The sequence below is a fragment of the Mustela putorius genome, unplaced genomic scaffold, assembly GCF_011764305.1.
Source record: "Mustela putorius furo isolate JIRA1106 unplaced genomic scaffold, ASM1176430v1.1 tig00003853_pilon_pilon_pilon, whole genome shotgun sequence".
NCBI classification, from domain to species: Eukaryota; Metazoa; Chordata; class Mammalia; order Carnivora; family Mustelidae; genus Mustela; species Mustela putorius.
In genome coordinates this window covers 16,877,753-16,905,376 of record NW_025422005.1, presented here as the reverse complement: position 1 = coordinate 16,905,376, position 27,624 = coordinate 16,877,753, and the positions used below count along the sequence as shown (strand labels likewise).

General features: G+C 52.0%; 2 protein-coding genes across 3 annotated transcripts in view; both read left to right on the top strand.

Moving 5' to 3' along the window:
* Nucleotides 1-7,863, top strand: part of ASAP3 (ArfGAP with SH3 domain, ankyrin repeat and PH domain 3) — a 48,277-nt gene extending 40,414 nt beyond the window's left edge. The window contains 14 exon segments of the mRNA XM_045063945.1: nt 28-221; nt 312-445; nt 670-764; nt 999-1,176; nt 2,127-2,212; nt 2,375-2,490; nt 3,060-3,127; nt 3,222-3,329; nt 3,461-3,656; nt 4,693-4,900; nt 5,451-5,493; nt 5,495-5,542; nt 6,494-6,527; nt 6,530-7,863. Coding sequence (XP_044919880.1) covers nt 28-221; nt 312-445; nt 670-764; nt 999-1,176; nt 2,127-2,212; nt 2,375-2,490; nt 3,060-3,127; nt 3,222-3,329; nt 3,461-3,656; nt 4,693-4,900; nt 5,451-5,493; nt 5,495-5,542; nt 6,494-6,527; nt 6,530-6,567 — 1,546 coding nt within the window. The 3' untranslated portion in view covers nt 6,568-7,863.
* Nucleotides 7,864-10,734: 2,871 nt separating this feature from the next.
* TCEA3 (transcription elongation factor A3) overlaps nt 10,735-27,624 on the top strand; it is a 37,164-nt gene continuing 20,274 nt past the window's right edge. Inside the window, exons 1-5 of one of the 2 annotated variants that reach the window (XM_004741207.3) lie at nt 10,737-10,967; nt 16,097-16,159; nt 17,109-17,214; nt 17,702-17,843; nt 25,051-25,113. In XM_004741207.3, coding sequence (XP_004741264.1) covers nt 10,899-10,967; nt 16,097-16,159; nt 17,109-17,214; nt 17,702-17,843; nt 25,051-25,113 — 443 coding nt within the window. In that variant the 5' untranslated portion in view covers nt 10,737-10,898. Of the gene's footprint in view, nt 10,968-16,096; nt 16,160-17,108; nt 17,215-17,701; nt 17,844-25,050; nt 25,114-27,624 lie in introns of both variants that reach the window. The other variant, XM_013047827.2, reaches the window with a different exon arrangement.

Genomic DNA, 27,624 nt, shown 5'->3' with positions numbered 1-27,624 from the left:
CCATGCCCCCTCGCACCCTTTCCGTAGGTGGGTGTCAGTGTTACAGAACAGCAAGGATGAGGCCTTGAGCAGTGCCTTCCTCGCGGAGCCCAGCGGCGGTGGCCCGGGACCCTGGGGGGGCGCCGGGCTGGACGGGGAGCCCCAGGACCTCACGAAGCTGCTCATCGCCGAGGTGAAGAGCAGGCCCGGGAATGGCCAGTGCTGCGACTGCGGGGCTGCAGGTGGGCCAGCGAGGGGTGGGGAGAGAGGAGGGAGCTGGCGGCGGAGGGGAAGGGCCGGCGCCTCCAGGCACGAGCCGCTCTCTCTTGCAGACCCCACGTGGCTCAGCACCAACCTGGGCGTGCTCACCTGCATCCAGTGCTCGGGCGTCCACCGCGAGCTGGGCGTGCGCTTCTCGCGCATGCAGTCCCTCACCTTGGACCTTCTGGGCCCCTCCGAGCTGCTGGTGAGGGCGGGGCGGGGCCAGAGGGGTGTTGGGGCGGGGCTTAGTCGGGGCGGGGCTTGGGCCGACTGGCTCTGCCCTAGGGTTTTGCGCTAGGCGGGGCGAGGTGGGGCAGGATCCTTAAGATCCGGAAAGGGGAGGGTCGGGTCCGGCCTCTGCTGGCTCGGTCCTCCAGGGGCGCTGTCCTAAAGCACCGGTCTTACCCCACCGCTTTCTTGCGACTCCAGCTGGCCTTGAACATCGGAAACACGCGCTTCAATGAGGTGATGGAGGCCCAGCTGCCCGCACAAGGCGGCCCTAAACCCTCAGCTGAGAGTGACATGTAAGGGGATTCTCAGATGGGGGTCGGGCCGTTCGTCCTGGCTGGGGATTCTGCTTCTCCAGCTCCTGTAGTCTCAGGAGGATCTTGGGCCAGAAGTCTAGGGAGAAGGGAGCCGCAGATCTGGACGAGTACAGGACATGGGGCCGGGGGTAGATCCGTAGCTCCTCTGGGATGGTTCAGGGGTCAGCTGAGTGGAAACGGCCCATGCTCTGAGACTAAGGTTGCCTTCGGCAGGAGCACGCGCAGGGACTACATCGTGGCCAAGTATGTGGAACACAGATTTGCCCGCCGGTCCACACCCGAGCCTCAGAGACTCCGAACGGCCATTTGCAACCGGGACCTCCTGTCAGTACTGGAGGCCTTTGCTAATGGGCAGGACTTTGGACAGCTGCTGCCTGGGCCTGAGGGACAGGTGAGGACCCCGTCCAAGGGCCACCTATATCCCACCCCCTCTCATACTCCCCAGTCCTTCTCCAGGACCAGCTGTCACTCTCCTCTGCCCCCCCCCCCACATCTGTTCAAACCCCACCTGTTGGAGGGGTAAATGGGATAGAGCACTTCCATGGGGCAGACCTGGGCCAGAGTCCTGGCTCTGTGTTTTCCTAGCTGTGTGATCTAGAACAGGTGACTTCACTTCTCTGAGCCTCCGTTTCTCATCTGTGAAATGAGTGGATGATAGCACCCCAGGGTTGAAGTGAGAATGAAGCATGTAGTGTAAAGGGCCAAGCGCATAATAAGTGTGCAAGAAATGTTAGTATCTTTCTTTTTCCTTGACTAACCTTGGACATGGGTAAAGGTGGGTCAGATTAGGTCAGGGAAGCCTGTTGCCTTGGTGATTCTGGTAGCAAATACCCCATGAGCCAGGGAGTTGGGAGGGGAAGGGTGTCAGAGACATCTGCAAGGTTAAATTGGCAGGAGTTGCTGACTGTAGATGAACAATGGATGTCGTCTTTGAACTGTCTGATATCTTAGTGGGACTGTCCAGTGGGCAGTGAGGGTGCAGCACTTAGATGAGGTAAGAATTTGGAACAGCCTTCACATGAGTGAGAGCTGACAGCCTGAGGTTAGCTGAGCTCCCGGGGGACCAGCGAGAGAGAGGAGCAGAGAGAGCAAGGCCGGGGCTAAGAACCGAATTTGGGAAGCACGTGTAACTGGGAGCAAGAGGAGGCAGAGCCACAGAAGGAAGCATGGAGGAAGGGTCTCTCCTCGCAAACACGAGTCTCCCTCTCTGCAGTCTCCTCTATCAGGGTTCAGGCAGGTTTATATCTGGAGATGTCGGGGGGCAGCAAGAGTTCAAAAGGGTGATACTGGGTTGGGGGCAGGTGAACTGGGGGAATCTCAGAGGTGTGGACATGTACCCAGGCACCTGGAGAGCTTGCCCTGCACTTGGCCATCAGAGTCGCCAGCCCTGCCTCCTTGCCCCTGGTGGACTTCATCATCCAGAATGGGTGAGAGCGCCCCTGCCCATCTGCCCACCTCCTCATCCTCCTCTCCCCCCGTCCTGTTCCTTTCTCTTCTCCACAACCCTTCCCCTTCCCTCTTTTTCTCCCTGACTTTGACCCTCCTCCCCTGTCTGTTCCCCTTCCTGCCTCCCTGTCTTCCCCCGACAGAGGTCACCCGGATGCCAAGGCTGCTGACGGGAACAGCGCTCTGCACTGGGCTGCTCTCTACAACCAACCTGACTGCCTCAAGCTGCTGCTGAAAGGGAGAGCTTCGCTCGGCACAGGTAGGGCTCCCAGCACGTCCCCCAGCAGACTTCCATTCTTTCCTCCCCCTGGTGTGGAACTTCCTGCCCTCTTCCCTGACCAAGGGAGTGGGTAACAAGCACAGACTTTGCAGACAGACTGGGGTTCTAATCCCGGCATGCCTCTGACCACCTCTGTGACCTTGGAATTTGTCCATTCATCTCTTGAACCTCAGCTTCCTCGTGTGTAAAGTGGGTATAATACCACTGACCTGGCAGACCTGCAAAGAACATAAAATGATGTTTCTGAAAGTAGCTAACCAAGTAAATACTAGCCGAACGCAAATAATAATGATTATAATAGCCACTATTTACCGGCATAGTAACTCCTTTAGTACTCACGACAGCTCGTCAGGAGGTTACAAGTATTACACTTATTTTATAGATAAGAAAATCAAAGCCCAGAGACGCTAGGTAACTTGCCCAAGATCACACAGCCAGGAAGTAGCAGAGCCAAGATTCAAACACAGTCTGATTTCAGAGGCCCATCGTAACCTTTAAGCTAGAATGCATTTGACCTTGACCGTGACCCTTGGCTTTACCCCTCACAGTGAACGAGGCAGGAGAGACAGCTCTGGACATAGCCAGGAAGAAGCAGCACAAGGAATGTGAGGAGCTGGTGAGGTCTAGGAAAGGAGGGGAAGCCCCTTACCCTGTCTGTCTCTCTGCCGAGCCCCTGACCCTCTAAACTGCCAGGACCTTGTTATTGGCAGCTGGAGCAGGCCCAGGCTGGGACCCTCACCTTCCCTCTGCACGTGGACTACAACTGGGGAATCTCCCCTGAGCCTGGCTCTGACAGTGAGGAGGACGAGGAAGAGAAGGTGAGTCCCGGCCCCGTCTCTCGGGCCTTTGTTAGTCCATGGAAGGAGCCCGATTGGGCCTGGCAGGGGGAGGGCCAGGGCTGAACTGGAGGAACCAGACCATCCTTTCTCCCATTCTTTTGCCCCTGCAGCGCTCTCCTCTGAAGCCCCCAGCCCAGGCCCGCTGGGCCAGCGGGAGGGTCGACCTCAGCAATAAAACCTATGAGACCATCGCCAACCTGGGATCAGCTGCCCCTCAGAGCCAGAGTGAGGCCTGCCCCCCACCCTTGCCAGTCAAAAACCCTTCTCGGACCATGGTCCAAGGGCGTGCAGGACATGCCAGCGGAGGTATGGCCAGCCACCCGGAAAAGTGCTCCCCATACTGTTCATGGACGGTCTGCCGTGTGCTGGCACACTGAGCTAAGGCTGTGTGCGGTAGTCCACGCCCCCCTCCCGCCCTTGCAATCACCTGTCAGGTAGAGGTGATTGCAGGTAAAGGAACAGAGATGTTAAGTCACGTGTCCAAGAGCCCACAGCTAAGTCCCCGATGTGGGATCCCAACCCAGGTCTGTCTTATTCCAGATTCCTCAATGCTACGCTTAAGTAAAAAGGCAGAGAAGCACGTACTGACCATCCACTGGGTGCCTGAGACGCAGTCTAGTGGGGGAGATAACAGCCAGAATGTGATTCATTACAATATCAGACACTACGGTACAGAATGTAAATCCCCAACCCCACCCCACGAAGGATGTAAATTGCAAAAGCACAGGGATTGGAGTGTTCTGGGACTAGTATTTCGGCACCTGGCTGGCCTCAAGAACTGTTTGTTGACTGAATGAAGAAGCTTGTTCTGGGAGCTCAGGGGAAGGAGGGAGCATGTCCTGTTGGGACCGAGGGGTGGCTGAGGAGGGCGTCCTGTCCTGTCGGCACCTGAGCTGAGCCTGACAGGTGAGCAGAGGAGTCCAGAGTGAGGACCCAGGGTAGCAGAAGCAAAAACAGTGCGTCACTAGCCCATGAGACCCAAGCAGAGTGGGGAGAAGCTGGAGGGGAACGCCAGATGGGGGGGCGTGGCAGTGGGGGCAGCTGTGATAGGCCCTAGCGGCCAAGGACTGCTTCGACATTGAGAACAGAGTAAGACATAAAGACAGGTTTTATCACTTCTTTTTTTTATAAATCTTTTTTTTTTCTAGATTTTATTTATTTATTTGACAGAGAGAGAGAGATCACAAGTAGGCAGAGTGGCAGGAGGAAACAGGCTCCCTGCTGAGCAGAAAGCCTGATGTGGGGCTCAACCCCAGGACCCTGAGATCATGACCTGAGCAAGGCAGTGGCCCAACCCCCTGAGCTACTCAGGCGCCCCAGGTTTTATCACTTCTGATTCCAGATCGTTCTGAAGTCCCCAGCCTGAGCTGTGAACCCTCCGGGGCCCCTGAGAGCCTGGGCCGTCCAGCCTCCACCTCTTCCACCCTCACAAACCCCGTGGATGCTGCAGGGCCCAGCCAGACCCCACCCAGCTCTGAGGAGGGCCCCTCCCGACCCAGCCTGACATCTGGAGGCACCCCTGCAGAGATGTATCCCCCAGTCAGGTTCAGGTAAGAGCCCAGCTTTGCCGCTGAGCAAGTTTTTCCTGACCCCTATGTACATCGTCTAGCTCCCCACCTGTAAATGGTGGCTGCCTAAAGACTGGGACACCTCCCAGCTCCGAGGCCCACAACTAACATAACACGCTGGCCTTCGACTGGGGGGTGAGGGGACCCTTCGCCCTTCATACACCTGCCCTGAGTCCAGCCTGAAGGGCTGGGAAGGAGCCTAGAACTCACACTGCTGCAGATGGGGTAGAAAAGGCTGAGTCCCGCCTGTGTGGCTTCTTCTAGAGGTTCTCGGTGGGATCTTTGCCATGTCCCATTGCCAACCCACAATCCAGTCCTCCCTTCCCTGTACTCAACGCCTTTGGTCTTGAGTCTGGAGAGCAGACACAGGAAAGCTCCAGTTCCAGGCCTCTGTAGCCTGTGATGGGCCCAGCCAGGACCCTGGAGGACACTGTCCCCGCTTGTCTCAGTCCCCAGCCGATACCTGAGCTCTTTGTCCCCGCTCTAAGAGGCTCTCGGCATGAGGTCATCTTGGCCTTTCCCTGCCTTCCAGCTCCGAGAGCACTCGCTCGTATCGGCGGGGTGGGCTGGAGCCTGGAAGACTGTCCCTCAGCCAGGCAGCCTCTGCCCACAAGGAACATGCTGGTATGAGCTCTGGGACTGTGGTTCGAGGGGTGGTGGCAGGACATGTGGGAGGCAGAGTTGGTCAACAGTCGATGGGTGGGGTGGGGTCATGGGGACCTCTGCCCATGGCCAGAGTCTATAGGAGGCTGGGTGGCCACAGTTCGGCCAGTCCCTTGCGCTGGTGTGCCCCCTTCCCCCTCCAGCCCGGGACTCATGAAGCTGGGGAGAGCCCAGGTCTTGAGGGACGGCAGAGGTGAGGGGGCCCGAGCTGGGGCTTCTCTCCAGGGGAAGATGAGCAGACCTGTGTCAGCCAGACTGGGGGCTCACTTCCCTACAGATGAGGCAGGATTAGGGTGGCTGGAGAGCAGCCCTTGGCTTGCCAGCTGTCCCCTTGTATAGGAGAGTCTCCTGAATCCTCCCAGACAGGCCACTCCCAGGCAGAGAGGCGTGTGACAGGGACAAGGCAAGAGCTGTCACCCTGAATCCGCCCTCTCCCTGCTGAATCGTGACATCTTTCACAGTCACCCATAGTTAGTTGGGGATCCTGGGAGTGGGCACAGGACAGAGCCAGCTGGGCTGAGCACGAAGCCACGGTTCCCCTGGGGATCCCTCAGGGGTGGCGGTGGTTGCTGTGCTGGGAGTCAGAGACAGCAGGGGCAGGAGCTGGGCCTCTCTGAGGAATCGTCATCCTCAGTCCATCAAAGTCAGGTGCCAGACCCCAATCTGTGTCCACAACCAGGTATCAGCCCCCAGCATTTAGCAGATGCATGTTGGTGGCACATGTGTGATAAGAAGAGCTTGGACTGTAGGACATGGAGGACTTGGAAAAGTGGCTTTGCTCCTTCAAGCCTCAGTTTCGTTGTCTGTGAAATGGGGATAATTTCATCTATCCATGATAGGACGGTGGTGGAACTGAGGTGCTATGTAATATAGGTACTCGGAACATGTCAGGTTTCATTCTTCTCTCCCCAGGTTGGCTTCACTGAAGGAGAGGACTCCAGGAGAGGGCTTCTCCTGGAAACTCTGCACAGCTTTTGCAAGACTAGCTCCTTGCTCGTCTTTGCATGCCAGAACTAGCGCCCACGTGGGACCCCAATGTTCAGTGCTAGGACTTGAGCCCACAAGACCGGGGAACTGAGTTCTCCATTACCTTAGGTCTTGGTCTGTTTGTACCTTGTGCCTCTGTGGCTGGCCTTCCTCCCTGCCGTGGGCCCGTGCCCCCTCCAAGGATACGGGGCCCTTCCATATTCGGGCTGATGGCAGTTCCTTCCCCTCTATCCTGTCCCCACCCCAGGGAGCTCATTAGCTGGGTCTGAGTATTCATGAGCTATCGTTAGCTGCAGAACCCTCAGTCTCTCATCAGACCAGAATATCTTTCTTCCATCAGTCTGGGGGCTCCATAAGAGTAGGGCCAGCCCACCTTCATCATCTAGACCAGGGATTCTGCCAGCCAAGGGGCCGTCTTTTTGGACGTTTGTTAGTCTAGTACTTTACTGAGGTTTTCCTCTACGTCCAGATGCCACACAAGTAAGACAAGGGTCTTGCAGATGTGGCCCCTTGCTGGGTCACTGGTCCCAAAGGCTGGGTTTGGCAATCAGCAGGGCTAGATTCCAGGGGATGGTCCCGGGCCCAGGGGCAGACAGGCAATCAGCTGCCTGATACCGATGGGACGCTGCATTGTCTGCGGCTCGCATCCATCCTGGTTGGCCACTGCTCGTGCTGTACCGGCTGTTAAGTAAATAAGCACTAGCACTCCTTTTGAGGAACCGCATAGCCCTCCTGGGGACCTCTGCTCTATTCCTCAGCCAGGAAGCAGGCTCAGCGTAGCCCCCCATTTGCCTACTGTCCTTGATGTAACAGGAGGGAAAGGAATGGTCTGGGATGATTGATCTTCCCTGCTCTCCTTTTCCTTTGGTCAACTCAGAAGCCTTCCAGTCTTGGGGGAGGAAAGAGCTAAGAAAGGAGGAAGGAGAATAATAGGAATGGGAAGGAAGGGCTCAGATTCTGTTTCCCAGTCCCAGAAGTGTCACCATGACTTTCAGCCCCATATTAGAAAACAGGTACAGCTAAGCCATCATCAGTCTCTAAGGCGGCTTCATGGGCACCCGGCGCTGAGCCCTGGCAGGGATGGGTCAGGCCAAACAGGAGAGGCCAGAGAGTGCCAATGGCCAATGAAGCAATCTGGCCTGGGAGGCGGGGCTGTGTATGCTGGAGACCGGCCTGGTCTGGGATCCCACGGATCCCAATGGGGTAGTCTTCTGGGCCTCCAGCATCTGGTTTTGTTCATCTCAGACTTGTTATCTCACTCATCTCTAATAAAAGATTTTTTTTTTTGCATTAAATTCAGTGGCTTCATTTGTGGGATCTGAAGAACAGTAGGGAAGGGGTGGGAATCCTAGGGCCTGGAATGCTTTCTCTGGACCTACTAAGGAAGACCGCGGCATGAACAGGGGTTTGCACCCAGGGGTGGTTTTGCCCCCAGGGGGAGGTTTGGCAACATAGAGACCTTTTTTGATGGTTGCCAACTGGAAGGTACTACTAGCATCTAGTGGCTAAAGGTCAGAGACCCTGGTGACCACCCTCCAGTTCACAGCTCTGCCCTCAAAACAATGGATCATCCTAACTAGAATGTTAACAGTACGTGGGTTAAAAACCCCCATGCTGGCCAGGGAGCCAGAAGGCCAGCAGTTTAGGTTGACCACAGCCCTTGTCTCAGTTTGCGGTCTCCTGAGACAAAGTTCTGGAAGCAAGGGGTTTATAGTTTGCAAGGTGATCCCAGGAAATATAAAGAGGAAGTAGGGAGTGGAATACTGGGTCAAAAAGCAATAGGGGGTGTGTTAATGAGGGGCTCCTGCAAACTAGGGCTTATCTTCAGGACCTTCCAGAGACTATTGATTAGAACATGTCTTCGGGGCACCTGGCTGGCTCAGTTGGTAGAGCATGTGACTCTTGATCTCGGGGTCATGAGTTTGAGCCCCATGTTGGGCATAGAAATTGGTTTAAAAAAGAATAAAAAAGAACAAATCTCTGAGTTGTCCCACTGAAAGTGAAAAAATTGGTGTGTTTGCCACCACGTCTTTTGTTGTGTTTCGTTGGCTGAGGGGTCCTGCCTGGGAGTGTCTGTTTCTAAGCACCTCAGTCTGCTCTGAAGCCCTCATCCCGAGATGTGGGTAGGTGTTGGAGGTGCGTCCAGGAACAGCCTGCTGTGACCTCCATGTGAGGGCAGGTAGAGGGAACACGGCGGGTACCAACAGTGTCGGATACGGTTGAGCAGTGCAACCCTGGGCTGCTCTAAGCCTCAGCCTTCCCGTCTGTACAATGAAGAGGTTGGACTTGATGTTTTCTTAGGGTCCTTTGAGCCCCAGTGATGTAGGTGTCTTGTCATACAACTCACCGTGGGAACTCTGTGGAACTTTGAGGAGGATCAGCTCTGCTTTTTTTCTTTTTTCAAGGCAATCCTGGGGCGTCTGGCTGGCTGTCAGTGGAGTATGTGACTCTTGATCTCAGGGTTATAAGTTTGAGCCCCACATTGGGTGTGGAGTTTACTTGAAAATAAAATCTTAAAAAAAAAAAAAAGGCAACCCTAAGTAACTACAGACAGCTGTCCCTTCAACCCAGAGGTTGCTTGGGAGTTGACCAAGAGACCTCCGCACATCCCAAACAAAGTCTAACCTCCTAAAAGTGGCCCATAATGCTGGTGTGGTCAGACCACACTCACCTCTGGCTTTCTGCCCTGTCTTCCCCCAAAACCAACCTCTACGCTGTAGCCCCGCCAATATTTAGTTCTTCCAACCCTGACACATTAAGCCCACTCCCACCCCAAAGCTTTGCACGTTCAGAGCTCCAGGAAGACTGTTTTGTTCCTCTCTGGATGCCCAGGGCTAGAACTGTCTGGCACATAGTAGGTGTTCAATACATGTTGAATGAATGAATGAATGTTTCTTCCTCCCTTATGTGAATAGTCCCTTCCCACGCCCAACCCCCACCCCGCACTTCTGCTCCAAAGATTAAACATCCTTTCTTCAGGGTAGATGAAACCTCCACTGGTGCAGGTCCTCTCAAAGGTGTCCTTAAAGCATCCTTACTTCTTCCTGACCCTCACCCCACTTGTGATAATATATTTGATTGCATCCAAATTCCCTTAGGTTTTCTCCTGCCTATAGACTGTACCTCAAGTTTGCTGGGACTAGTCCTGGACACTCAAAATGCATTTGTTGAATGAAGATAAACTCACTCCTTCTTACCATACTCCCAGGTCACTCACTCAGCAGCAGTTAGAAGCCAGATGAGCCGTCACCAAGGCTGGGATGGAGTTCTCTAACACTGAACACCCCAAGCCACTGTGTCCCCCCCTCTGCATATGCACTGACCACTTTTCATGCTTCCCCTCCAGGTCCCTAAGCACCTCTTCCAGCAAAAAGATAATGTTGTGTTAATTATGCTCACCAGTTTAGGACTCTTCCTGAGTGTGCTGGAGACACTTGGAAAGAAGGTCCTTCCATGGGAACACAGATGGGTGCGCAGTTGTGAGGGCACAGTTCTCTTTACTCCTTTCATCCAAGATCCCCCCCCCCCGACCCGATCCCACTGGGGAGGCAGGTGGCCTGACCCTGAATAAATTAGGGGCACCCATCCACCCGGATCAGTATTTCTCAAACTTTGGCGCACCTAAGAATCTCCCAAGTCGTCACTACACAGAGAGCAGTCCTCTGCATAGCCCTGCCTGCTGCACTCGGGGGAGCTTCTAAGAAACGCAACATCTCACTGCAGCCAACAAAATCGATGGAACCAGAGGGCCTGGGTGCACCCGTGTACACAGGCTGTGTGCACGAATGAGCGGGCCCCGGTAGAGCAGAGTTGGATTTGACCGCCGCGCACGAAATATGAGCCGAGCGCTGCAAGCTGCCTGCACTTGGGCGCAGGCACGGAGCTAGGTCCGCCCGCTCGGAGCTGCGACCGTGCAGAGTCGCTGGAGCCAGGACTCCTCCCAGAGCGCTGGGGCACCCTCAGGCGCCCTGCTTGCCGAGACAGCCCCTTGCGTCCGGGGACCACGGCCTCCGCAATTGCCAAACCTCGCTTCGGCAGAAGGGCCGAGGCGCAGGGCCCTCTCTCGCGCGGCCTCGTCCCTCTCGAGAGGCCAAACCCGCCGGCGCTGGCAAACTTTGCCCGGGCGAGTCCTTGAAGTCTATATTTAGTGCACGTCACCCCTCCCCCCTGCGGCTGCGGGGCGGGCGGGCCAAGGGGGTGTGGGGGGAGAGCCCCGCCCCCGCAGGCGTGTGCGTCGTGTGGGTTTGGGGCCCGCGCGGTCGCGCGCCCTCCGCCTTTGCGCCTCCCGCAGCCCCGGCGCCCCTAGCCCCGGCGGGCGTCGCGCGCCAGCATGGGCCAGGAAGAGGAGCTGCTGAGGATCGCCAGAAAGCTGGAGAAGATGGTCGCCAGGAAGAACACGGTGAGGCCGCAGAGTTTGGGCCACGGCCCCCGCCCCCAGGAGGCGCGGCGCGTGCGAGCCAGGAGTCCCGGGGGCGCGTGCTGGCCGGGCGCCCGGGAGGCGCGTGCGGGACGCCAGGGCCCGAGGGAGGCGCGGCTGGCGCAGGACGCAGCGCCACTTGGGGGCTGCTGCGAACTCCCGGTGTGGGCGTGTGCCCGGCCCAGGGCGCTGGGCAGGATCGCGCGGGCCGCAGAGACGAGGCTTATGCACGCCTCTCTGGACCAGCGGGGTTCAGGGGCCCTGGGTGGCTTGCGCAGGGCCCGGGAAAGCGAGCGAAAAGACCGGGACCTGGAAAAGGACTTTCGGAGTCCGGGGACTCAAAGGCAAAGTCCAGGGAGTGGTGGCGACAGCGGGGCGGGGGAGAAGGGGGAACGGCGCGGGGGGTGTGGATTGCAAAATCCTGGGTGCCCGAGAAGGGGCAAAGAAACTTGAGCTGATGTAGGGTGCTGAGCCGCCTCCATCCCTCACCCGGGGAGCGGATCTAGGGAAGGGACCGCAGATCCCACAACCTCACAGCCTGCGGGCGCCAGGAGCGGTTCTACTTGGAACTTTCCCTTAACTTGGCCGCAGGGTGGGGCCCCCGCGGGCGGGGCCGAACAGGTGCCGGGCAGCCACTGCGCGCCCTCGGGGGCCCTCGGGGCGGGGAGGGAAGGAGGACTGGCGGTAGGCCTGGCCCCGGAGGGTGGAGGGTTGGAGGGCAGAGCCGGACCCAGAGGAGAATGCAGACTGACGGCCCTACCTGCGCGGCCTGCGGCTCTCAGGCCAACTTCAAGTTAATGTTTGATCCTCACCATGATCTTTGCCTCAAGCTGGTGGCCACCGGGTTGCCTGGTCAGAGCAAACTTGGCCTTGGGTCTGGGAGGGCCTGAGCACACCTGGAGAGGGAAGAGAGGACGACTTAGCCCTTGAGAGCTCAATAGTCCCTGCTGGAGCCTGACCTGGCTTTTCAGCCCATTCTGTGACTCTAGGAGCTTGGGAAAGGGATGGCCCCTAAGGAAAGCTTTAGAATGGGGAAAAAGGAAGAGTCACCAGAACCAAGGACTGTGTCAAGCAGCCCTAGAGCAGGCACAGTGAGTGGGTGTCCATATAAAGGCCAGAGTCTGCCAGTTTCCTCACGTGGAGAGAAGAGATAAGATTATCTACCTCCTGGGAAGGAGTGACTGCAGGCAGTGGTGAGTGTGGAAGAGATGTGAGTCCTTCGGGAGCACTTGCATGGATGTTTAGTAAGAGTTAGACAATGACTCCTCCTTTGGGACAGCAAGGCGGGACACGAAACCTGTGGAGTGCTGGGAGCCTGTCACCCTTACAAGCCCAGCCTCCCCCAACCCGGTTCCCGGATACCCCACCCAGTTCCAAGATCAGTGGTACTGAGCCTCGCATCCCAGGGCGTTTTCCCAGCTCCAAGTGGTGGAGCTCAGGCCCCTGTCTGCTGAGCTCAATCCTGCCTCATAGACCTGTCCCTGGCTAACCCCAGGCTTGGGCCCGCAGACTCTGGGCTGGAGGTGGGGGTGGTGGCACACCTGGGGAAAAGCAGTTTGGGGGGAGTCGAGCTCTGGCTGAGAAGGCGGGGACTTGCCCTGGGCTTCCCCCTCACTCCTTGTATGGTCCTAGGCTCACCATTCTCTAGGCTTTCCCTCTCTGGGCCTCAGTGCCCTCTTCTGTGAAATGGGAAGAGGAAACGGTGTCCCTTGGGGGATGGATTCCTGTGAAAGTACCCAGAGCTCCGTCCAGGAAAGAGCCCCATCTGGATGCAAGGTCTCGGTAGCACAGAGCTCCTTCGTGGCCACGTCTGCGCCTGGTTTCTTGGCAGCATCTGGGTGGGCACAAGCTCTGGGCCTGTGGCAGGGAGAGGCGGGGCCTGCTCTGGGAGCAAAAGTGGGGCCCGCCCAGCAGCGGTTAGGGAGAGGAGGACACATTTCCTGTAACAAGACGGATCCTCCACGTTGCAGCTCAGGCCTGGGGTTTGCTGCCAGTTACCGAAGTCCCAGCAACATACTAAGGGCTTTTGTCAGCTGCTGTGAGCATCCGGCTGAAGCAGCCTCAGACACAGAGCCACAGCGACAGCCACAGCAACACGATCACACACAACAAACATAGCTGCACACACGCAGCCACACACCGCAACAGCTAGACAAGCATCTACACACGTAACTGCGTATGAGACACAGCCACAGGCACCGACGTGCCAGATACAGTGGCCATGATGTTTCCAGAAAGACACACATGTGTGTGCCGCAGAACCACCCTCAGACAGCCACACTGACCCACTCGGAGGTTGTAATACGGGCATCATTCCACAGAGACACACAGACTTGCTGCTCAGAGCCGCACATGTACAGCTCCACGCGGGGACCAGAGCTACAGCTGGGTGCACACCACAGCCCTGTACAAGGAGAGTCACAGCTGGCAGCTCTCGCTCAGGGTTCCTGGCAGTTTCTCTCCATCACCCCCCAGCGGTACAGTGGGACACACAGAGACACACGCCCCGTGGTGAGCTGCAGCCACAGCCACTATTGATTTTTCAGGAATTTTCCAAACTGGCTGTGAAATACAGACGCTGTTTTATTCTTTTAATTGATTATAGTTGACAGCCAATGTGACATTTAGTTTCAGGTGTATGACATAGTGAATCCTCAGCTCTATACATTCTGTATGGCACCACCTGTCACCGTATGATGCTGTTAAAATACCATCGACTTGGGGCGCCTGGGTGGCTCAATGGGTGAAGCATCTGTCCTTGGTTCAGGTCATGATCTCAGGGTCTTGGGATCGAGCCCCATGTTGAGCTCTCTGCTCAGTGGGGAGTCTGCTTCTCTCTCTCTCTCTCTCTCTTTCTCTTTTGCTCTCGCCCTTTCTCTTTGAAATAAATAAAATCTCTAAAAAATAATAAAATACCATTTTATATTCCCTACGTAGAGCATTATCTTAAAAATTAAAGATATACTTACAATTAAATAAGTTATATTAAAAACAAAGGTAACAAACTCTCCAAAGCCATCACTGCTAATTGTTTTACTTGACTTCACTATCACCTGGGGTCTAGAGCTGATTCCCTCGGATCACATCAATACGGTGGAAACAGCGTATGGTTCTGCACATCCCTCCTTTACTTCAGTGACAGCGGTTGGTAGCTTGAAACTGGCCACGGGAGGACTATTGACATGATAGAAATTGACAAACACTACAGATCAGGTGGTTTTTTCTTTGAGAACTGGGCGTTAAACATTGAGCAACAGGCCACTGCCCCTACTCATATTTCGTAATCGTACACTCCAAGGTCGCTACGTGTCCATCTCGAAGCAGTTTGTATCGTGGTTAGAGCCGAGGGGCCTCAGTTCGAATCCCAGGTCAATGTCTTGCAACTTGGGGCAAAGTATTTAATCTCTTTGTTCCTTGGGTGGCTCATCTGTGAAAATGGGGTAGTAATTTGGTAAGAAGGGGGCTAGGGATAGTATGTGCCTCACAGGGCCAGGGTGAGAGTGAAAGAGACAAAGGCAGGTGAAGGACGGAGGGCAGGGCCCAGCACCCAGGAAGCCTTGAATTAGTGCTGCACGCAGAGTTGTTTGCCCACACGTTTATGTACACGCTTGCACGTCCGCAGGTCACGCCTCCAAAAATGTACTACAAGGCCGAGTTCCAAGAGAGGCTGAGGGCTGCCCTTGGGACACGGTCCTGGCAAGGAAGCCTGGCCGGCAGGGGCTGGCAGCTGAAATCACACACTGAGACCAGGGCAAGGGGCATGCAGGACACAGTCAGCTGGCGCTCCCAGGGGACCGAGCTCAGGACAGGAGGCAGGGATGGCCTCTGGGAAGTGGGTGTAGGAAGGAGAAGGCTGAAATGGGGCAGGGGTTCACGGGGCCTGGCAGGCAGCAGATTTTCAGATCTGAGGTCCTTTGCTTCCTTCTACCTCTTGCACCTCTGCTCTCTGCTTTAGCCATTCAGTCAGGGAGTGCCGAGCTGTGTGCTGAACCCTGAGGTTTCAGAGACTAAAACAGTCCTCTTTGCCCCAAAGAAATGTAAGTATATGTCCATACAAGGACTTGTGCGTGAATGCTCCTTGGCCCAGCTGGAAACTACCCCTACGTCCCACCAGCAGGTGAATGGATAAGCCAGTTGTGGTACATCTCTGCGATGGAAAATGACTCAGTAATAAAAAGAAATATCGATCTATGCAGCAACATACATGAATCTCAATTATGCAGAGTCAAGGAGAAAGCCCATCACAGTACATTTTATTTTTTTTACAAGATTTTATTTATTTATTTGTCATAGAGAGAGCACAAGCAGGCCGAATGGCAGGCTCCCTGCTGGACAAGGAGCCTGATGTGGGACTCAATCCCCAAACCCTGGGATCATGACCTGAGCCGAAGGCAGCGGCTTAACCGACTGAGCCACCCAGGCGCCCCTGCAGTATGCTTTATATAAAATCCTTTCAAATGCATCTAGACTGACGTCAGAATACTGGTGTCCTGGGGTTGGGGTGCAGGGCGGGAGGGATCACAAGGGGGCACAAGGGAACTTTGGGGGATGACGGCTATGTTCTTCTCTTGATTGTGATGATGGTTTCACGGGTGTACACAAACATCAAACATGCAGCGCATTGCATATCAGTTATATCTTATTAAAGCTATTACGAAAAAAAAAAAAAAAGCAAGGTCCTCGCCCTGCAGGAGCTCATAGTTGGCAAGCAGGGGACTGAGGTTGCAGACGCAAAAGCAGTAACAAGAAGCCATGAGGTAGTTACTTTAAGAGGACAAGAAGGCGGAGGAGAGCGCATGCCCAGTAGAAGGAACAGCAGAACGGAGGCTGGGGGAGGGGGAGTGGTTAGAGCTGGGACCCAGCTCAGGGAGGGCCTGAGGCTGGCTGGGTGGTGGGAGAGGAAGTTAGGGAGCTGGTCCGGGGCAGAACTTCTTCCCTCTCTCCTTCTTCCTATCCCTTGCCTATCCTTCCACCACTTGGCTACGTTTATCCGGGAGCTGAGCAATCTCCCCTACCTCCTGCACCCCTCTTTCCCGCAACACCACACAGTGTCAGAAAGGGGCCTGGGGCAGAAGCCATGGCCCCCGTCCTCACCTCGTGGCCTCCCACAGGAAGCGGCCCTCGACCTTCTGAAGAAGCTGAACAGCTGTCAGATGTCCATCCAGCTACTCCAGGTGGGGGGGGGGATGGGAAACCTGGGGGGGGTGGGGGGGTGCTGTCCCTGGGGGATGGGGAAGACCTTCTGGGGAAGAGGAAGTGCTGGGGGGTGCCTTTCAAGGGTGGGGTCTGGGAGGGGTCTGGGACGGGAGGGCCAAGGGCGGGAAAGGTCTTGAGCTCTGAGGGTGGAGACTGAGGCACTGAGATGGCGGCCGGGTACCCTCCAAGGGCAGGGGGCCCTCTAGGTCTGTGAGAAGGACAGATTTGCTTTCTTAAATACCCCAATTCCTAAGCCCCTGGGCCTATGGGATCTGTTTTATTTATTTATTTTTTTAAGATTGTATTTATTTATTTGAGAGAGAGCGCATAGAGAGGGGAGAAGGTCAGAGGGAGAAGCAGACTCCTCACAGAGCTGGGAGCCGGATGTGGGACTCGATCCCAGAACTCCAGGATCATGACCTGAGCTGAAGGCAGTGGCCCAACCACCTGAGCCACCTAGGCATCCCTGGGCCTATGGGATCTGAAAGGCCAGTGATCCAGGGGAAAGGAAAAGTGGCCCACTTTTAGATCCTCCCTGTGTTGCCCAAACAGCCCCCAAGCATTACCAGAAGTTCTCGGCCCTGAAAAAAATCAGCACAGACCCAAGCTGTAGGCACCAGACCTGTGTCTTCAGCTGAAACTTGAGCTCAGAGATGCCAGGAGGTGGACGTGGTGAGGGGTCCTCAGCGGCAGCTTTTCACCGAAGCCATGGTCACCATCGGGGCAGGGGGCTGGGCCTTGGGGCCTGGACTTCAATGCGTGCTGTCGGACCAGGGTCACAACATCAGCCACGGCTCGGGGCCAGGCCTCTGCAGAGGCTGGGGCGGGGGACGGTGTGGGGATTGAGCAGGGGCGGGTCTTGCCAATTAAGGTCGCCAGTCCTGGGGGCCCATTGGAAGACCAGCCCTTGACCCTCTGGCTTTGCAGACTACCAGGATTGGAGTGGCCGTCAATGGGGTCCGCAAGCACTGCTCAGACAAGGAGGTTGTGTCCTTGGCCAAAGTCCTCATCAAAAACTGGAAGCGGCTGCTGGGTGAGAGGAGTCCAAGTCGGCTTGGGCTGTGTGCTTCTCCCTTCTCCTGGGTCGGGACCATGCCTGGCTTACCGCACGCACTCAGTGCATGTTTGTCAAATGACTTAAGAAGTGACAGGGGGCCTCGTAGCGGGGAATGCCAGGGTTGGCCCACACACTCTGCACTTTTGTAGACGTGTGCCTCTATGTATGTATTTCCGTGTGTTTGCATGTTCTATAAAGAGCACATGTCTGTATAGACGCATTTGTGTAAATACGGTCTGTGTGCAGATGTCTTTCTATCCCCGTATGAGCACGGGTTTGCACACGTGTGTGCATGTTGCATAAACATCCGTGTGTGAATGTATTTCTGTGTGTGTGTAAGGGTGTGTTGGGGGCATGTGCTGCTGTCCTGGTCCCTGCTCTTTGCTCCGCCCTCCCCGAAGTCATGCGGGGGTCTGCGGAGATAGAGCGCAGTTTGGGACCAATGCCATGCTCTCGTTTTCAGACTCCCCTGGACCCCCCAAAGGAGAAAAAGGAGAGGAGAGAGACAAAGCAAAGAAGGAAAAAGGGCTTGACTGTTCCGACTGGAAGCCAGAGACGGATCTTTCTCCACCAAGGGAAAAACGAGGCAAAGAGCCCAAAGACAGGTATTTTTCTTCTGGGATGGAGACAAGGGGGTGACATTTGTCCTGTCCTCTGCCAGTGGCTCTGTTTCTATAACTTCATTTAATCCTCATGCCCTGGGAGGAGCTGCTGCTCTCACCTCCTAGGGGAACCCCTTGAGGGGCTCTTCTTGGGCTCAATCAGACAGACCCACAAGGCCCAAATAGGCCATCCCTGTCACTGACTTTACCGAGAAGGACGCTGGGGCAGGAGGCACACTGTGCCGGGGAGGCAGGCCCAGGCCTTTCTCATCTGCTAGGGGACCACACAGCCTCCAGAGCTCTTCTGAGTTCTACCCAGGTACAGGGTAATGAGTCCACAATGAGGAGGCCGTGAACCCCTGACTGAGAAGACAAAGCTGCCAGGATCCCAGCAGGATTCACGGTCCTTGGCGCAGCCCCCCAAAGCTATGGTTTTCCACTAATTATTTATATTGCGTTCAGAGCCCTTCGTGCCTGCATGTAATTTACCAATCAGGGCTCATTTGCTATAAGCAACGTTGCCTAGTGACACAGCTGACAACCCGCCCTCGTCAGGGTTCCAGGTAAATGGGGTTAGGAACTCACTTAACCACACAGAATGTAAAGTGTTCTGTTGCCTCTCTATTCAACATTTCCATTTCGTGAGGAGGAAGCCGAAGGTTGGGGAGCAGGGACTTTTCCAAGACCACACAGCTGTTATGTGACCGAGTAGGATCGCATCTTTGTCAGACCCCCAGGCTTCTGCTGAGAAGAGTTGTTTGTCTCAATTCCATGCCCATTCCCCCTTGCCCACCTAACCAGGGTCCCCCAAATTGCATGACTCCATATAGACCCAAATGCCTTATCCATGACAGCAGATAAAAAGTCTTCATCGATGTACAAATAAATCCGACCTGTTCCCTATGTAACTAGAGCTCTTAAATCGCGGGGGAGGGATCTGCATTTGTTCATCTAATAGGTAAGGAGGCAGTTTTAAATAATACTGAATAGTATCTGATGGTGGATAATGGTAGGTATTTTATGGATAATATCACCCATGATATAGCAATATTTTTAAAAGATTTTTATTTATTTATTTGACAGACAGAGATCACAAGTAGGCAGAGAGGCAGGCAGAGAGAGAGGGGAAAGCAGGCTCCCTGCTGAACAGAGAGCCCGATGCGGGGCTCAATCCCAGGACCCTGAGATCATGACCTGAGCAGAGGCTTAACCCATTGAACCACCAAGGTGCCCCCGATATAGCAATATTTTTTTTTCTTTTAAAGATTTTATTTATTTATTTGACAGAGAGAGATCACAAGTAGGCAGAGAGGCAGGCAGAGAGAGAGGAGGAAGCAGGCTCCCTGCTGAGCAGAGAGCCTGATGTGGGACTCGATCCCAGGACCCTGAGATCATGACCTGAGCCGAAGGCAGCGGCTTAACCCACTGAGCCACCCAGGCGCCCCTATAGCAATATTTTTAACGAACATACCTTTTTACCCAATATAGACACTGTAGGTCTTCATTTTAAGGAATTAACAAGGTTAGGGGCACCTGGCTGGCTCAGTCGGAAGAGCACAGGACTCTTGATCTTGGGGTTGTGAGTTCAAGCCCCACACTGGGGTGGAGATTACTTAAAAAAAAAAAAAAAAAGGAATTAGCCAGATTAAAGCATAAAGACTAAATGTTGTATGTGTAACATATTTCTGCTGGCATTTCTGAAACATTTTTAATCTCTGAGCCATTTTAAAATGAATGTTTATTATAATCCTATAAAACAAGTGTCTTGCAGAAAACACTTTTAGGGAATGATGCTGTAGAAGAAAAGGTCTCACCCAGAAGGAAGACATACCTCTACCACGCTACTCCCAGTCTGGGCTGTGCAAACAGCTGTAGGGCAAGGATCCTGTGTATCCTTCCAAGCACAGAACAGTCCCACACATTGAAAAACCACTTTACTGTGTTCAAAAAGCTGGTAGGGCCTCCATGGAGAGGCGATGCTGGGTAGAAAAAAAGTTAATGACGTGGGAAAATATTCACTAAGAATTAGGAGAAGCTGTGGGTATAATATAGTATATATGGTATGATCCCATTTTTATAAAAATTAAGTAAGTGAGGGACACCTGACTGGCTCAGTCAGTAGAGCATGTGACTCTTGATCTTGGGGTGGGGAGTTTACTAAAAAAATAAAATTAAATAAAAAAATTAAAAAATAAGTTTAAAAAATTAAGTGAATTTTATGTGTATGTATAGGAGAAAAGATGAGAAGGATGTATACCAGGATGGTACCAGTGATTATATCTGGGTGGTCAGATTGAGTTGTTTTCCTTCTTCTTTTTGCAAATCTCTGTCTTTCTTATTTTTCTCCAATAAATGTGTACTAATTTTTAAGTAAGAAAAAAATAATGAAACCATTTTTTAAAAAAAACAAAAATATATCTGTGTGGTTTTAATTAAGAAGATGATTAGAGACCAGAAAGCCAAGTTCTGGACTGAACTCAGTCACTTACTCATACCCTTAGTCTATGAGACTCAGTATTGTGGCCCGAAAAATGGGCATCATTTTCTCAGGGTTTTTTTTTTCCTTGTAAAAATAAAAAATATTGGGCGCCTGGGTGGCTCAGTGGATTAAGCTGCTGCCTTCGGCTCAGGTCATGATCTCAGGGTCCTGGGATCGAGTCCCGCATCGGGCTCTCTGCTCCTCCTCTCTCTCTGCCTGCCTCTCTGCCTACTTGTGACCTCTCTCTGTCAAATAAATAAATAAAATCTTTAAAAAAAATAAAAATAAAAAAATAAAAAATATTTTATTTGTAATATATTCTAATTATATTTATTGTTTTAATTTATTTTATATTCATTTTATATTTTATATATTTTATATTATATATATTTTATTTAGGTAGATACTTGCCCATTGTGGGAAGTTTTTTTGTTTTTTTATTTTTTTAAAGAATTTATTTATTTATTTGAAAGAGAGAAATCACAAGTAGGCAGAGAGGCAGACAGAGAGAGGAGGGAAGCAGGCTCCCCACTGAGCAGAGAGCCTGATGTGGGGCTTGATCCCAGGACCCTGAGATCATGACCTGAGCTGAAGGCAGAGGCTTTAATCCACTGAGCCACCTTGTGGGAAGTTTTTAAAAGTACAAATAAGAAAATTTAAAAAAAATCCATTCTCTAGAGACAAGCACGTATAATCATGTATAATAATCTGTGTTTAAATATATATATATTAGGGGTGTCTGGGTGGCTCAGTGGGTTAAAGCCTCTGCCTTCAGCTCAGGTAATGATCCCAGGGTCCTGGGATTGAGCCCCACATTGGGCTTTCTGCTCAGCAGGGAGCCTACTTCCTCCTCTCTCTCTCTCTCTGCCTGCCTCTTCACCTACTTGTGATCTCTGTCTGTCAAATAAATAAACAAAATATTTAAAAATTATTAAATATATATTATATACATATTCATATATATATGTGTATATATATATAATTTATGGATGCTTACGTGGCTTAGTCGGTTGACCATACCACTCTTGATTTCAGCTCAGGTCACGATCTCCGGGTTGTGGGTTGTTAGATGGAGGCCCAGATCAGGCTGTGTGCTCAGTGCAGAGTCTGCTTGAGATTCTCTCTCTCCCTCTCCCATTGCCTCTCCCCCAACACTCTCTAAACACATACATACATACATAATAAATACATATGTCATTTATGTAATCATATATATCCTTCCAGAATTTTTTGCATGCTTATTTTGTCAATAACATGGAGTTATACGCTATATATTATTTTATAACTTTTCCAAATGCTTATATTTATTTCAACAGTAAGGCACATTTAGTGTAAAAAATTTAGAAACTCAAACATAAAAGAAAATAACAGAAATAACCACTGTTAATATTTTGATGTGTACCCTTCTTGTCTTTTTTTTTTTTTTTTTAAGAGAGGGGTGAGGGGCAGAGGGAGAGGGCAAGACAGAATCTTAAGCAGGCTCCACACCCGGCACGGAGCCTGACACGGGCTCAATCTCATGACCCTGAGATCATGACCTGAGCCAAAATCAAGAGTACTTTTCCCTGGGAAATGAAGTTGTCACTGAGGCCAAGCAGGGAATGAGTAGGTTGTCTCCCCACCTCATGGGGAAAATTAAGTTGGCAAGGGTCCATTTTCAATTCAATTGGTGAACTTTTTGTTTTAGTTTCCTTAATGATGATTCACTATCGTTATTTATTATATAAACACTATCCACATTAGTGATATTTAAAATTTAAATGAGTGGCGCCTGGCTGTCAGAAGAGCACGCAACTCTTGATCTCAGCGTTGTGAGTTCGAGCCCCACATTGGGTGTAGAGATTACTCAAAAATAAAACCTTTTAAAAAATAAAATAAAAACAAAAAATATTTGTCCACAGTGTGTCACTTCCAACAAATGAAACAGCTTTTGGACATCTTCTTCCCTCCCAGTCCTGATCTACTAATATACATAATTTTTCCATTCCTATCGGCAGAGTAGACAATTACATCCCTGTGTATCTTCCTATTGTATTCTAAGCATTTTTTCTTGCTCCTAAACACTTTTCGTAATGATCGTTTGCAGTAATTGCAGAATATTTCTGGTTTGCTCTAAAAAGAAAGGCAATGAAGAAGGGCCAGAAAATGGGGAGTCTCAGGGATTGAGGCTCATGTCTTCTTTCTTCTACTGCAAGAATTCCAGCTTCCCACTCGGGCCTGCACCTGTCCGTCCCCATGGGGCATTCGGGGTCGGGGGGAACCCCGCAGGGGAACTCCCAGGGTCCAGTGAGGGATTGGAGGGACATGTGAGGAAGGGTTGCTTATCCCCCCTCTCTCTCTCTCTGCTGCCTCCCCTGTGTTTAAAGCTGGGGTGAAGATCTGGGGCCAAATGAGTCTGGCCCACAGGATAGTCAGGCCTAGCCCCTATATTTCTGCATTGGTCAATTCCATGGCATTTGGCAATAAATACTTATACAGTACCCGTTTTGTGTTAGAAGGTCTTCTGTTGGCCTGGAATAAGCCAGTCCAGGCATGAGATTGGATTCCACAGAAGCAGACCCTGAGACACAGGTTCAAGTGCAAGGGGTTTACTTGGGAAGTGATTTCAGGAAATGCAGAGAGAAGAGTGAGGGAAGCGAGATGGGGAAGGGAGGGAAGCCAGCCCAGGGTGTGTCAGTGGGCGGGCTGGTGCTGTGGGCGACCAGGGCTTAAATCCGGCCGGGGAGTTCTGGGTGACGTGGAAAACACACCTCGGTTCACCCCCTTGAGGGCTGAGGACGCTGGGGTGTTTATCCACCAATTTCTGTGTATCTGGTTGAAGGCTGCTCCTGGGGTCCTTAACTCCTTGGCACTTCTGGCCCATTGGCAGCTGGCACTCGCTGACACAGAGAACTCTCTCGAGCACAGTCTGGGGGACCCCACAGCACAAGTCCTTGGGTCCCAGTGCACAGGGAGAGTGAGTGCCTAAGGGGATGTGGACTCTGCAGGGACAGCATCCGCCACAGTGAACAAACCCCACCAAGCTCTGTGCTTGTGGAATTTATGTGGGGGCTGGTCGGATAATATACATAGTACGTAAGAACATTTTGTAGTACCTTAGAAGGGGATGCCCGCCCTGGACATAAAAAGAAGTCTCGGGGGACACCTGGCTGTGACTGTTAGTAGAGCATGTGACTCTTGTTGGTTTCAAGGTCATGAATTCCAGCCCCAGATCAGGCGCCAAAATTACTTAAAAAAAAAAAAAAAAAAAGGCAGCCTGGGTAAGTGAAATGGGGAGTGATGGTTACAATTTACAGACAGATTAATTTCATAAAACCATTAAAAGGGGGAAACATATTAGATGGCATATAAAGAGAATGTAGCTACATGCATTTTGGAGAATAGAAACAAATTTTCACGTCTGATCCTATCACCCTACTGTAACCATGGTTGTATTTTCCTTCTTTCCTTTTTTTTTTTTTTTTCAGATTTTAAAAGTTTTTATTTTTGGAGATTTTATTTATTTGAGAGAGCCAGAGAGCAGGAGCAGGGGGAGGAGCAGAGGGAGAGGGAGAAGTTGGCTCCCCGCTGGCAGGGAGCCTGAGATGGGGCGCATTAATGCGGGGCTCTATCCCAGGACCCTGAGATAACGACCAGAGCTTAAGGCAGATGCTTAACAACTGAGCCACCCAGATGCCCCTAGATTTTTTTTTCATTTGAGTAATCTCTACACCCAACGTGGGGCTCCAACTTAACTACCCGAGATCAAGAGTCCCATTCTCTACCAGCTGAGCCAGCCAGGAGCCCCGATCACATTTTCTTTCAATCTTTTTTCCTCCTAGGCATTGCTTTTCTTGTATGACTTTAGAAATAGTATGCATCTAATTTTATGCACCATTTCACTTGTCAGTTTAATAGCTGTACTATCTCCAAGGCCTGTGTGCCTCTCTCCGCTCCTCCTAAGTAAGGTGCCCGCAGGGGAGGCTGACGCTGATCTTTTCCGGCTCCCTGGCTCCTCCTGAGAATAGGCAGTCCCAGGAATGCCAGTCTCCATGGACTCCAGCTAGCCAAGGCCTGCCTGACAGCAAGGAGGAGGGGAGTCTGCTGAGAATTAATGAATAATAATTAGTAACACAAAATAAAGGTGTAGGGGTGCCTGGCTGGCTCAGTTGGTAGAACACGTGACTCTTGATCTGAGGGTTGTAAGTTCAAGCCCCAGTCTGGGTATAGAGATTACTTAAAAATTAAAAATCTTAAAAAAAAAAAAAAACCATTAGGGGCGCCTGGGTGGCTCAGTGGGTTAAAGCCTCTACCTTTGGCTCAGGTCATGATCCCAGGATCCTGGGATTAAGCCCCGCATTGGGCTCTCTGCTCAGCAGGGAGCCTGCTTCCCCCCACCCCCCCTCTGCCTGCTTCTCTGCCTGATTGTGATCTCTGTCAAATAAATAAATAAAATCTTTCCCAAAAAACACAAAAAAACAACCTTTAGTAACACATGCATAACACACATAATGTACATGGCACGTATAAGACCTCCTTCCCTTGATTGCTTCATTCAGTGGAGGGTAGGGGCAGGTGTCCAGCCCGCACGACTTGCAGCTTCGTCTCCAGGCAGCTGTGGTCCAGGTGGGTTCCACTACTCTCAGCCCAGCAGGCCTGGCTCCCAGAAGCTTTGTCCCCAGCCTTTGAGCTCTCGAGATCCGTCCTGGTGCTAACTTAAAAGAGTCTCATCTCCAATTTCTCTTCTTTCAGGAGAGACTCTGTGGACTCCAAGTCTTCAGCCAGCTCTTCTCCAAAAAGGCCACCGATGGAAAGGTAAAAGAAGCCATGGGCTTCTCCATCCCAGAGGTGCTGTTCAGCATGTGTTCCCCTCTCTGCTTTTCTAGAAACAGCCTGGGGGCAGAGGAAAGCAGAAAGCCTTGTATATTATGTTCTTTGCAGACTCTAGGACCTACACAGGAAGACTGAATGGGATCCTGAATCAGAGGGATGGCTCCTTCACTGGGGTGGCTGACCAGTCACTATTGCCCCAACACTATCTAGGGAATATTCTCAAGGTCAAGTTGAACCCAGTGAGGACAGAGGTCTGGAGAACTTATCCCTGGAGTGGGATCTCTGTATTTTAGTTACCCAAAATAGCATAAGTCAGCAAGTTATTTATTCATCAAATATTTATTGAGAGGCAACTATGTGCCAGGAAATGTTCTAGGTGCCAAGGATAAACACAGCAATGAACAAAAGAAAAATCTCTGCAGTCATGAGGCCTATATTCTAACAAGGCGTGAGAGGCAATCCATAGAATAAATAAATCAGGTGATGATTTAGAAGGTGACGAGCATTGTGGAGACAACAGGGCAGAGTGAGGGGGTTGGGAAGGATGGTCATTTGAACAGTGACCTTTGAAAAAACCTTTCAAAGAGATGAAGGAATGAGCCATGCAGATCTCCGGGTCATTCCAAGCCAGGACCCTGAGTGGCAGGGTCAGGAGGCGGTGAAGTGGCCAGGGCTGGAGTAGAAAAGTGAGGTGGGAGAGTTGGAGGACAGAGTCGAACAGGAGCCCTGCGAGGGAATTTATCAGAATGCCTTCGGCTGCTGTGCTGAGAACGGGCTGTCAGGGCCAAGGGCAGGGCAGAGCCCAGCCAGGAGGCTACTCAGTAATTCGGGCAAGAAATGACGGTGGGTTTCCCGACAGGCTGGGGAGGGATACTGGAGAATATCAAGAGTCAAGATGACTCCAAGACTTTTCTCTTGAGCGCTGGCAAAGACTGAATGGGGAAGACTGCGTCTAACTCAGGCTGCAGCAGGTGATACAGAGCTGAGGTGGGGATGTGTTGGGTTTCAGGCGTGTCCTAGTCATTCAGATGGAGAAGTTGAAGGCACTTAGGGTAGACCAAGCTAGAATTCAGGAAAAATGTCTGGGCTGGAATTTGAGTTTCAGACTCATTAGTATGGATCTAGCATTTGAAGCCACAGACCTTGATAGGTGGCTAAGGAGTGATTGTGACTGAAAGAGGGAGTGTGAGCTGTGGTCCAAGGGGAGGTCAGAGCAGGAGGAAGTGACGTAGAGGTGGATCAAAGCTAGTAAGTCATGTCTGGGGGCCATATTGGATGCCGGGGCAACTAGGCTAGAATGGTAAAGGTGTTGGCTTCCAGGAGACTATGTGTGGAGCCGCACAGTTATTTTAGGTCTAATGTACCAGTGAGACTACCACTGGAAAGAAAAGAAGAGGCACAAAAATTAGGCGGTTTAAGGTTTCTGAAGATTAAACAGGCCTGGGATATTGATGGGGTGCTGTACTGCTATAGTCCAAAATGGCCGCCAGGTGCCTGCTGATGAGTGGCGGATCTGGGGAGTGCTGCGGCTTCGAGTCAGAGTCTGAGGCCATATCCTGCCTCTGAAGGGAAGAGTTTGTGGTCAACTGGTGATGTCTTCCATGAGTGAGGCCTAAGAATGGAGGACCCAGGGTCATCCTGGTTCTGCACCAGTGGTTGTCAGTGGAGAGTCATTTAGAAATTCGTAGAGGTATTTTTGGTCACAGTGACGACTGTGACGCGGGGTATCTTAGTTCACACTGCTATAACGAAATATCATGGACTTAAGCAACAGACATTTATTCCTCACAGTTCTGGAAGATGGGAACACCAAGGTATGAGCCAACTAAGTTCCCAATGACAGCCCTTTGCCTGGTTTGCAGATAGCCACCTTCTCTCTGTGTCTGCACAACATACACGCACACACACAGATACACGCACACACACACAGTGAGCTCTGGTCTCTTTTCTTCTTATAAGGCCAATAATCCCATCATGGGGCCCTAACTTCATCTAAACCGAATCACCGCTCAAAGTCCTCACCTCCAAATTCTATCACATTAGGAGTTAGGGCTTCAACATATGACTTAATGGAGGACACGAACATTCCGTCTGCAGTGGGAGAGAGGCAGGAACAGTACAGCATTTACTAGGCAGGGGCCAGAGATGCTAAATGTCCTGGAACATGAAGGACAGACCTGCATAAGGAAGGATTGTTCTATCCCAAAAGGAAACACTGACCCACTAGTCCAGTTCTGGGTGTGATATTATAAGAAAAACATTCCATATTTGTGTAAGGTTTTATACCTCTGTATTCCTTTCCTGACTTAGCCTTTTGACCTTGAAGTCTCCTGACTCCCTCCTGTAATACATTCTTTTTCTGAAGGTCAGTCAAGCAGAATACGTTTGTCCTTAGAGCAGTTGTGCCCTTTCCTGCTTGTTCCATATTGGGGGTGGGGAATCCAGAGAAATACAAGGAAGTCTTGTAAATCCACCTTATCTACTACCACACAG